The following is a 12,143-nucleotide window of genomic DNA, read 5'->3' as shown; positions in this document are numbered from 1 at the left end:
CTAGACAGACATTGGCTGGCCTCTCACCTCGATGGTTACTTTTGCCTATGGTACTTTTTTCCAACAGTAGAAGGATAGTCTGCATGTGGTCCACCCACTCTGGCTTTAAAGTCCCCTGATAAAAAGAGGAAGTCTTGCTTAGGGGTTTCATCTATTATGTGTTGTATTTGTGTGTACAAGTCGTCTACTTCATCATCAGTACTATTCAAGGCAGGAAAATAGACTTGTATAAAATCTAACTTATTATTTTCCCATTAATACTCACATATGCATTTCGATCTGATATTGCTTTGCAGTTGCAAGTGCATGATTTTAATGCCTTGTTTATCAAAAATCCCACACCACTAGATTGCGTCATTCCTTTACCTGAATTTAAAAGAAGACGTTTATTTGGTAACTGTTCTATGACAGATTCCTTAATCTGAGTTCGGAAAAGGCCTATCATATCCCAGTTCAGTTTTTCTATTTCCACTAGCATGACATCCAGCTTATCCCTATTTAAATCACTTATTGACTGGGGGTTGAAAGTGCATATATGGAGTTCTTTTTTAGTATATTCCCTGGTCGCTTGTCCCACATGTGTCCGGGACTGCACATGTGAACCCCTAATCGCATTTTCGACATTGGACCGGACCCTAACCCAACCTCTAATTTCCTGCTTTTAAACTCAGATAAAACTGAAGTTATTGTACTTGGCCCCACAAATCTTAGAAACATGGTGTCTAACCAGATCCTTACTCTGGATGGCATTACCCTGACCTCTAGTAATACTGTGAGAAATCTTGGAGTCATTTTTGATCAGGATATGTCATTCAAAGCGCATATTAAACAAATATGTAGGACTGCTTTTTTGCATTTACGCAATATCTCTAAAATCAGAAAGGTCTTGTCTCAGAGTGATGCTGAAAAACTAATTCATGCATTTATTTCCTCTAGGCTGGACTATTGTAATTCATTATTATCAGGTTGTCCTAAAAGTTCCCTAAAAAGCCTTCAGTTAATTCAAAATGCTGCAGCTAGAGTACTGACGGGGACTAGAAGGAGAGAGCATATCTCACCCATATTGGCCTCTCTTCATTGGCTTCCTGTTAATTCTAGAATAGAATTTAAAATTCTTCTTCTTACTTATAAGGTTTTGAATAATCAGGTCCCATCTTATCTTAGGGACCTCGTAGTACCATATCACCCCAATAGAGCGCTTCGCTCTCAGACTGCAGGCTTACTTGTAGTTCCTAGGGTTTGTAAGAGTAGAATGGGAGGCAGAGCCTTCAGCTTTCAGGCTCCTCTCCTGTGGAACCAGCTCCCAATTCAGATCAGGGAGACAGACACCCTCTCTACTTTTAAGATTAGGCTTAAAACTTTCCTTTTTGCTAAAGCTTATAGTTAGGGCTGGATCAGGTGACCCTGAACCATCCCTTAGTTATGCTGCTGTAGACGTAGACTGCTGGGGGGTTCCCATGATGCACTGAGTGTTTCTTTCTCTTTTTGCTCTGTATGCACCACTCTGCATTTAATCATTAGTGATCGATCTCTGCTCCCCTCCACAGCATGTCTTTTTCCTGGTTCTCTCCCTCAGCCCCAACCAGTCCCAGCAGAAGACTGCCCCTCCCTGAGCCTGGTTCTGCTGGAGGTTTCTTCCTGTTAAAAGGGAGTTTTTCCTTCCCACTGTAGCCAAGTGCTTGCTCACAGGGGGTCGTTTTGACCGTTGGGGTTTTACATGATTATTGTATGGCCTTGCCTTACAATATAAAGCGCCTTGGGGCAACTGTTTGTTGTGATTTGGCGCTATATAAAAAAATTGATTGATTGATTGATTGATTATTTATCTGATCGTAAAGATTTCAAGAATGTATAGTTTGTTTGGACAATCTATGACTGAATTCTATGCAGTTATGTGGTTAAAAAAATGGTGACAAAGGTCAATTTCAGCTTGTACAGGGGTCAAACGTTAAAGTTGCTCCAATTTTGGTAAAAAGTGGTACAAATTAATGTTTGAACTAATAGGATTAATAAATGAAATAGTTTTGACTGTGTTGAATGTTTGGTCTCCAACATAAAGGTCAAACAAGGTTGACGTCCAGTGGATTCTATGACATTTGACGTGTTACCCTGTAACATGATAACTAAGCGTGAACATGGAACCATGCCTTTAAACAGAAATGAACATTCTTGTCCCCTGAAGAAAAACCTAATGTGTGAGTGCACCCAGCCAAAATAAAACAAAACAAATGGAAAAAGGAACATTTCCATTATATAAACCCTTAAAAACAGTTTTAACAACTAAAAGATCTGCCCTAGAGCTGCCTGATGTAGCCTAGGAAAAAAGGTAAACCTAAAAAAAAAAAACCTTATCAGGTCCGTAGGACGCTGCCCCTCTTCTCTCCCTCCAGGATGACGGGTGGCGAGGAAACACCAGTCAAACACCAGGTGTCTCCTGCAGGCTCCTTACAGTGACGTCAGTCAGTCGTATTAGAGATCCCCTCTCACTGCTGCTCGCGCTCCTCCTGCTCATCATCGTTGCTGAAAAACCTTTCCGTTGTCTTTGGCGAGTTGAAGCATACGTTTTTCTCTTTCCATTTCCCGCGCAGTGTAGCCGGGAACGCCAGGGTGTATTTGACGCTGCGTCCCTGTAGCTTTCGCTTCACGGCTGTGAAAGCCTTCCTTTTCTCCGCCAGCTCTTTAGTCATATCAGGAAACAACCGGCGTCCTCCCCGATCAAACCCGCGTTTCTCCTGAGCTGCCATAATAACTTTATCCCTCGCTGTATGAACACTGGCCTCGGGGGTCGGTTTGGATCTGGAAGCAGGGTGGGGGCAAGATGGGCGTGTTCAATCTCAAACACGGCATCGTCACGCACACCGAGCCCCTCAGCCAACATCTTTCAAACACAACTCGGTGTCCGTCAGCACCAACCGTCTCTTTCATCCCAATAACTCTCACCTTGTTCCTCTTACTGTGGTTTTCGAAGGCCTGCATTTGATCCCACATGTCATCCACCTGTTTCCTCGTCTCACCATCTGCAGTGTGTAGCTGCTCCGAGGTGTCTTCTAGGTAGGAAATGCTCGTCTCAGCCTCCGTTAACCTCTCCTGCATCGCCACCACTGTTAGATTCAGTTCAGTTCTCATCTGCTTTATTGTAGAAACATCAGTAGCGACACTTTGCAGTGTATTACTCATTTTGACAACTTCAGTAAACAACTTGGCCAAGTCAGGAGGGGAGGGTGTTTCATCACCTTCCTCCTCATCTGGACAACTGCTGCAAGTGACCACGCGGCTTGAACTTTTAGATTGCTTGGAGGCAGCCATTGTGGGATTAAATAGCTTAATTTTCTTAAAAAGAATGACAACTGCTCTTGCACAGCAGAGGGACAGTGGCATTAGATAGAAGCCTGGACCACAAAAGAATCAATCAAAAAACAAGTTGGAGAGCGCAGGGTTTCTAACCAGCTGCCCACGTGAGTCTCCTTGTAACACATATTTGTCTTGAATATTATGTAGAGAAAATTTCTCTTAACTCAAAAAAAATGTTTTTAGAAAAATCTTCACATGTATAGACAACCGAATGAACTGTTTTCAGGTTAGAGGTGGATTTCCCAGTCTTTGGGTCACTAACAGATGAGGTAAATTCAAGATCAGTGTAAATATATATTCAAAATGGAAATGGGTCATTTTGTTATTGAAGTACATTGTTGTCTATCACTCTGCTTTTACCAGATGTTAGAGGTGGAATGATCATGTGCTGCGTGTTAAAATGTTCACAAAATCTCTGCTTTCAGAATTTGTGACACATATTTGTTGAGAATACGACTAGGGGTGGTGACCAAGTGGTTAGTGCACTTGGTTTCGGTGCAGAAGGTTCCCGGTTCAAACCCCACCCCTGCCACATTTCTCCATTTCTCCCCAGTGAAAAACAAGGGAGCAGCCAAAGGGTCTGCCTGTTTGTTTGTTGAGAACACTGCAAACACAAATAATTTGGCTCTGAACCTGGGAAAAAAAAGCATTTATTAAAAATTCAGTTCTTTAGTGAAAATACCTTTATTCCTGTGGATGAACTTTTTTTGGTGCTGCAAATGGGTTTGCCAAAGTTTTCAGGTCACGGGTAATGTAATATATGAAAAAAGATTTGAAAATGATATATAAATAAATTATTTTAAAAAAATGTATGGTGCAGTGCAGCAGCTCCAACCACTGGGAACTGGTAATGTTACTCACATTCAAAGTTTAAGAATAATAATCTTAATTAAAATCACTCAGCAGTTCCAGATACGTTCTCTCTTCACTCTGTCCAAAATGTCCATTGCTCCATGGGGGGGTCAATCCTGGGTGGGGAAAAGAGTCTACCCATTTGTTTTTCCACAATAGTTTGTTTTTCTCTGTGGGACAAAATCAATTTTTAAGTTTTTAGGCAGACAGGACCATTAGTTAATGGTTTAATGGCAGTGTGAATCAGTGAGAAACTTCCATGGGGAGATGCTTTGACCTGCCTGTAACTTGGGACAGACAGACCCATGTGACATTCTCCATCCTCGAGGATTGGCTGTGCCTCAAAGATTGTCCACAACAGGGATTGAAAGAAGAGGTAACATTTTTTTAGTTTTAGAAAGTGGTTGAAGTCTGTGTGGCATTCCATCTCTATGTTAATAGAAACATAATTTGGACATGCGGGCGCATCTATTGACCCCAGAAGGATGGTACCCTTTGAGCTGACTGGGTGCTGCTGTATCTTTTGGGGGGGGGGGGGGGGGGGACTGCTGAGTCTGACTGTGGTTTCTTTGCTTCCTTTTGCAGGTCGCTTGACGTGGTTGGTTTATATCATTGGTGCTGTGATCGGTGGACGTGTGTCGTTTGCTAGTACAGATGAACAGGATGCCATGGATGGAGAATTAGTCTGTCGGTAAGACTTTCAAGTTAGATTTAAAGGTGACATTTTACTTAATCCCACAGAATTTCTACAACAGTTTAATGGTGTTCCATCTGTTACTCAGCGCTGCTTAAAATGACAAACTGCATCAGGTACACGGAGGATGATCGAGTCCCTTCCTGAGGGATTCTTAGAAGATGCTGTTTTTGTTTGTACAGCACTGGGCCACTTTGACCAGACACAGTTGATCTACATTTTCCGTTTCTCTCACATGGGTTCAGTTTGAAGAGGGGAGTGGATGCTGTGTGTTCAGCAGTCTGATGGCTGTGGGATAAAAAAGTGTTCTTTAGCCTGGTTGTGTGTTCATACAGTCTCACTTTACGTCGTTTCCGCTGCGGTTGGCGTGTGTTTACCATAGAGTGTGTGGCGTTTACTCTTGATGAAAAATATATGTTTTTATCATCGTAAAACCGCCTACAGCAGGATTGTTTTCCACTGGCGCGGCTCCACCGAGGCCCGAGGCGCCAGCGCACATCCACCGGCGCGGCTCCACCTGAAGCCCGAGGCGTCAGCGCAGTTCCACCGGCGCGGCTTTACCGAGGCCCGAGGCGTCAGCGCGGTTCCACCGGCGCAGCTTTACCGAGGCTCGAGGCGTCAGCGCACATCCACCGGCGCGGCTCCACCTGAAGCCCGAAGCGTCAGCGCAGTTCCACCGGCGCGGCTTTACCGAGGCCCGAGGCGTCAGCGCAGTTCCACCGGCGCGGCTTTACCGAGGCCCGAGGCGTCAGCGCACATCCACCGGCGCAGCTCCACCTGAAGCCCGAGGCGTCAGCGCACATCCACCGGCGCGGCTCCACCTGAAGCCCGAGGCGTCAGCGCAGTTCCACCGGCGTGGCTTTACCGAGGCCCGAGGCGCCAGCGCGGAGTTATCTGACCATGGGTCCGAAGAAGGCACTGACGACGGAGGAGGGAGACGATATCAAAAAGTCCCTGGACTTTTTGTCTGAGGAAATCTCTGTTGTTAAAATGCAGCAGAAATCCATTATGGAGCTGGTGGAAGAAGTGAAGGCTCTCCGGATCCAGAATGCCGAGAAAGACCGGCGTCTGGTGTACCTGGAGAACCGTGTTGCGGAGTTGGAACAGTACACAAGGATGAACGACGTTATTATTACAGGAATTCATATTAAACCTCGATCCTACGCATGGGCGGTGTCAGAAGACAGCGGAGGGGAGGCCAGTGAGCAGGAGGCCAGCTCAGTGGAACAACAGGTGGCTGACTTCCTGCAATCTAAAGGTATTCAAATGGACTGTAATAACATTGAAGCGTGCCACCCCCTGCCCAGGAGAGAGGATGGAGACAAGCGAGCAGTTATAATGAGGTTTGTCAACAGAAAACATAAAATGGCATTGTTAAAACAGGGACGGCAACTCAAAGGAACAAACGTATTCATCAATGAACATCTGACCAAAAGAAACGCAGACATTGCCAGGAAAGCTCGTTTCTTAAAAAAGCAGGGAAAAATTCAACAGACATGGACATCCAACTGCAAAACATTTATCAAATTGAACGGAACACCAGAACAAGCGAAGGTTATGGTAATCAGGAACATCGAGGAACTGGACAAATACGACCAATAAGGTATGAGGACACAAACACATCACAACACCATGACACAGACCAGAGGAACCTATTCATCTACTACATCATCTACATCTGGAGACAAGAAGGATATAACTCAAAGGATTGCTGATCATGGAAAAGTAGAACTGAGAACATTTAAATGCACAGACCACAATGTACTGGACTTGGAGCACGATATAGACCCGGACAATAATTTCTTCTCAAATATCAATGACAGTTGTTGCTATTATACAGATGAACAGTTTAATCGGATCATTAAAACGGATAACAAATTATCAATAATCCATTTCAACAGCAGAAGTCTATATGCAAACTTTAACAACATTAAAGAATATTTAAGTCAATTTAAAAAAAATATTTAACATAATTGCTATATCAGAAACATGGATCAATGAAGATAAAGGAATGGATTTTGAACTGGATGGATATTAATTTAATTGTGTAAACAGAAAGAATAAGAGTGAAGGAGGAGTGGCTGTGTATGTGGATAAGAACATGGATTATCAAATAGTAGACAATATGACAACTGTGATTGTTAACTTATTAGAATGTATAACTATTGAAATATGTGAAGAAAAAAGCAAAAATGTATTAGTCAGCTGTATATATAGAGCACCAGGATCTAGTATTGAAACATTCACTGACTGTATGGGAAAAATGTTCTCAAAAACTAATCAAAAAACTGTGTTCATTTGTGGTGATTTAAATATTGATCTGCTCAATCCAAATAAGCATAAAATAACAGATGAATTTATCAGTATAATGTACAATATGAGTTTATATCCAAAAATCACCAGGCCAAGCAGAATTACATCCCATAGTGCCACCTTAATTGATAATATATTCAGCAATGATATTGAGAGTAACACTGTGAGTGGATTATTAATCAATGACATTAGTGATCATCTACCAGTTTTCATCGTTTATAATAGAAACCATCGGCGGAATCAGCCAGAGGAGAAAATAAAATACAGGCGAGTGTGGACAGAGGAAAACATGAACACACTAAAGAAGGATTTACAGGAGCAAAACTGGGAAAAGGTAGACAGTGAAAGTGATGTTGATAGTGCATATGAAACTTTTTTACAAATATTTACATCATTATATGATAAAAATTGTCCAATTAAACAAGACTACAGAAAACAAAAAATCCAAGCTCGACCATGGATGACGAAAGGGTTACGAAATGCATGTAATAAGAAAAATACACTGTATAGAGAATTCATAAAACTAAAGAGGCAGAAAATAGATATAAGAAATACAAAAATAGATTAACTAATATTATACGGGTATGTAGGAAGGAATATTATAGTAACATATTATATAATAACAAAAACAATATTAAAGGAATATGGGATATATTAAATAGCATTATCAAATATGGTAATAAAAAACAGAGTTACCCTCAGTATTTCATTGATAATAATGTCAAGAAGGAAAATAAGGATGAGGTAGTCAACGGTTGTAATCATTTTTTTTGTAAATATTGGACCAAGCTTGGCAGAAAAAATTCCCGATTCCCAACCTGAGGATTGGGATAATAATCTCATAGAAAGAAATCCCTGTTCAATGTTCCTCACAGCAGTGGATGGAAAAGAAATTATAGACATTGTGAATAATTATAAATATAAAACATCTACCGATTTAAATGAAATTGATATGGTGGTGGTAAAACAGGTCATTGAATGGATTGTAGAACCATTAACATACATCTGTAACTTATCATTTCAAACCGGTAAATTTCCCAATCAAATGAAAATAGCTAAGGTTGTGCCGCTGTATAAGACTGGGGATAGACACCACTTCACAAATTATAGACCTGTTTCTTTGCTTCCACAATTTTCCAAATTATTAGAAAAGTTATTCAATAATAGATTAGACAAATTCATAAATAAACATAAATTACTTACTGATAGTCAATATGGATTCAGAGCACATAGTTCAACATCACTTGCATTAATAGAATCAGTTGAGGAGATTACAAATGCCATAGACCACAAATTACATTCAGTTGGAATATTTATAGACCTTAAAAAGGCTTTTGATACAATCAATCATGACATATTAATCAGTAAACTTGAACAGTATGGGATTAGGGGGTTGGTGTTGCACTGGGTGAGAAGCTACTTAAGTAACAGAAAACAGTTTGTGAAGTTGGGGGAATATACATCATCATGCTTGGACAATGCTTGTAGCGTCCCACAGGGGTCAGTATTGGGTCCAAAACTTTCTAATTTATATAAATGATATTGTCAATGTTTCCAAAATATTAAAATTAATATTATTTGCAGATGACACAAGCATTTTTTGTTCAGGGGGGGATTTGCAGGAGTTACTGAGGAGGATCAGTATAGAAATGGGAAAATTGAAAATATGGTTTGACAGAAACAAATTATCATTAAACTTAAGTAAAACAAAATACATGTTATTTGGCTATTGTAATACAGACATACAGGTTCAGTTACAAGTTGAGGGGGTAGATATTGAAAGGGTACATGAAAATAAGTTTCTGGGGGTGATAATAGATGATAAGATAAACTGGAAGACTCATATAAAACATATACAAAGTAAACTGTCAAGAAGCATTTCAGTTCTAAACAAAGCATCAGTTCTAAACATATTCTGGACCACAACTCACTCCGCATTCTTTACTGCTCACTGGTTTTTACCATATTTACAGTACTGTGCAGAGGTATGGGGTAATACTTATAAAGGTACAACACAATCACTATCAGTAATGCAGAAAAGAGCTATAAGAATTATTCATAATACTGGCTATAGAGATCAATCAATCAATCAATCAACTTTTTTCTTATATAGCGCCAAATCACAACAAACAGTTGCCCCAAGGCGCAAGATCATACAAATCCACTATTTTTACAATCCAAATTCTTAAAATTCACAGACTTGGTTCATTTTCAAACAGTACAAATCGTGTATAAAGCAATAAACAATTTACTTCCAGCAAATATTAAAAATATGTTTTTTAACAGATCAGGGGATTACAGTCTGAGGGGGAAATTAATTTAAAGCATCAGTGGGCACGAACAACATTAAAAGGTTTCTGTATTTCTGTCTGTGGGGTGAGGATGTGGAACAGATTGGGAGTGGGGCTCAAGCAATGTCCAAGCATGAACCAGTTCAAACAGCGGTACAAAAATATGTTTTTTTTTCTAGGTATAGGGAGGAGGAAGGGTAATGAGGGTTAGGGTGTTTTTGTTTTTTGCTTCGGCTTGTAAATATATAGTATTTTGTATGTAAGTAGGTATGTGTAGGTGTATATTTATGTTTGTGTATATATGTGTATGTATATGTGTGTATATATGTATATGTATGTTGAGATATATATATATATTGATATCGGTTTAGGTGTGTAGGAATCTATGTGTATATGTGGCAAAGGGTATTAGTGGTTGTGCGGAAGAAGGGGTAGGGATAAACAAGCTGATGCTTCACCCTACCCCTTTTCGGACATGTTGGGTACACAGTAGGAACTTTTTTGTTGTTGTCTTTACTGATCTATCTTGTAATTGTTGTTGTATCAAATGTTCGAAATAAACAGTTTTCATCATCATCATCATCACTTTGTTTGCCGTGAAATTAAAGCATTTCACATTTCTGAAATTGTGTCTGTCAGGCATTTTTCCATGTAAATCTTGTAAGAGCTTTTCATTTCTAAGGCCGGGTTCACACGGCAGGATAATTCGGCTGATATCAGACCTGATCTTCCCCTTCCGACAATCTTAAGGACGCCTTGACATTCGTGATGACGCTAAAGATAATCTTGTCAGATATTCCTGCCATGTGTGGTGTGTTCAGAGCGCTCTGATCTTCTCGGAAGGACGTCAGGAGTGCTCCAATCTCAAATCGGGAATATTCATCATGGATTTTTTTGGCCCGATATCAGTGTGTGTTTTGTCCTCCGACCACAAACGAGCACGCAGCCTGCTGAATGTGACGTGCAGCCAATCAGAAAGCAAGGTGACGGACGCATGGAGCACAAAATAACATCAAACCAGCTGTTCTGACTGAAAGTCCGGTGGTCGTGCTGTCTCCACTCCTTTAAAGAACACCTTTTTTTTTTCTTTTTGTATTGTTTTTTCCCTCTGTGTTAAATAGTCCACAAAGTATCTCCGTTTGTTTACTCTGAAGTCACGTTTAATCTCAAGGGATTTTGTGAGATTTCCTGTCTGAGCTGGGAATGTTGGTGTGTGAAGTCTGTTGGTGTGTGGTGGTGTTGTCCTCACCGTGTGGCTGAACACCACACACTGTACCACCAAAGCTGTAAGATCTATGATCTTTTATTTTCATGTGTGTGGTCTCTCAGGTTTTTGAAACCTAAAGATAATTTTAAAATCCTGTCATGTGAACCAGGCTTAAGTCTTTGTGCATCCTCCATGAAAATGGTGAGATAGTTTACCTGAATCACTTTGTTGTTGAGTGCACAGAAAGCTTCCGCACATCGTGATATTTAGACATCTGTACATTTCAGTGGTGCAGCCTTCAGGTAGTAGTAGCCACTGTCTAATCATACATGTTAGAAGACAGGACTGTTGATGCAGTTTGGCTGGAATTCTTGGGGGCATGGACTCGACTGGAAATCCAAATGGAATATGGGCATTCTTCCACAAGCAGACTTTCAGAGTTGCTGAGGATTGTACTGGAGTGGCCAGTGTCCATAGGAGGGGATGTTTCACAATTTCATAAGATTTTATTGATTTTTATTTTTGTCCAGAGATCTAAGATCCAGTGAACATGTACAGATGTTACTAGGGCACAAGTAGGACAAAGTCCTGTGAGGACCCTGTTGTAATTGTGCTTTTTATTATTATTATTATTATTATTATTATTATTTATTATTATTGTTATTATTATTAGGACCTGAGTAGGCCGTTGTCCTACTCAGGCTAATTTCCATGACTTACATTTGAACGAACTCGTCCTAGGGATTTCATCCGATCCTCTTCAAATTTGATCCACATCATCAAGACCCCTTGCTGATCAAAAAGTTATCAAAAGAATTTCTGTAGGTCAAAAGGCGTGGCTGCTTTGGCGAGCTTTTCGGAGCACGCTGTTTCACTTCGAACGGCTGTCACGCCCACATACTTCATTGTAGATCCTTCAGACTTGCTGGACATGATGAGGGCTCCGCCCTGAAAGTCTGCATATATTAACTTCCCACCTAACGCATAGCGCCCCCCGGTAGTAACAGGAAATGTCCTATTTTTACTTTAACAGGTCCTGAAGTCACATAGTTAACCCAGTCAACTTCATTCCACTTCTAAAACATGCAAAACAAGTTGGTGAACGTAGTTGATGATTGCCGTGAAGTTATGAATAACGGCATCCGTGTGGCGGCATGGTGAATATTGCCCCTTCGCCATGAAAATACGTTCTTCCTTTTGACGGCTTTAATTTTGTCACATCATCATGAAAATTGATACACATGTCCTGCATGACAACCACTTACAATTCATAGGGGCGTCGCCCATGGGCGGGGCAAATTGCCTCAATACTGCCCCCTTGCATCTTTCAAAAACCCCTCCCCATTGGGGTTTTTTTGGAGTAGGGGGATCAAATCAAATCAGTTTTATTTATATAGTGCCAAATCACAACAAATGAAAATTGATTTGAAAAACA

At 40.7% G+C, this 12,143-nt stretch overlaps 1 protein-coding gene across 1 annotated transcript in view; it reads left to right on the top strand.

Moving 5' to 3' along the window:
- The window catches only part of xpo7 (exportin 7), a 227,008-nt gene that overhangs the window by 76,325 nt on the left and 138,540 nt on the right, over positions 1-12,143 (top strand). Inside the window, 1 exon segment of the mRNA XM_034191850.1 lies at positions 4,789-4,894. Coding sequence (XP_034047741.1) covers positions 4,789-4,894 — 106 coding nt within the window.

The sequence above is a fragment of the Thalassophryne amazonica genome, chromosome 17 (genome assembly GCF_902500255.1).
Source record: "Thalassophryne amazonica chromosome 17, fThaAma1.1, whole genome shotgun sequence".
NCBI lineage: Eukaryota > Metazoa > Chordata > Actinopteri > Batrachoidiformes > Batrachoididae > Thalassophryne > Thalassophryne amazonica.
Note: the sequence above shows the minus strand (reverse complement) of the source record. Positions and strands in the feature narration are given on the sequence as shown.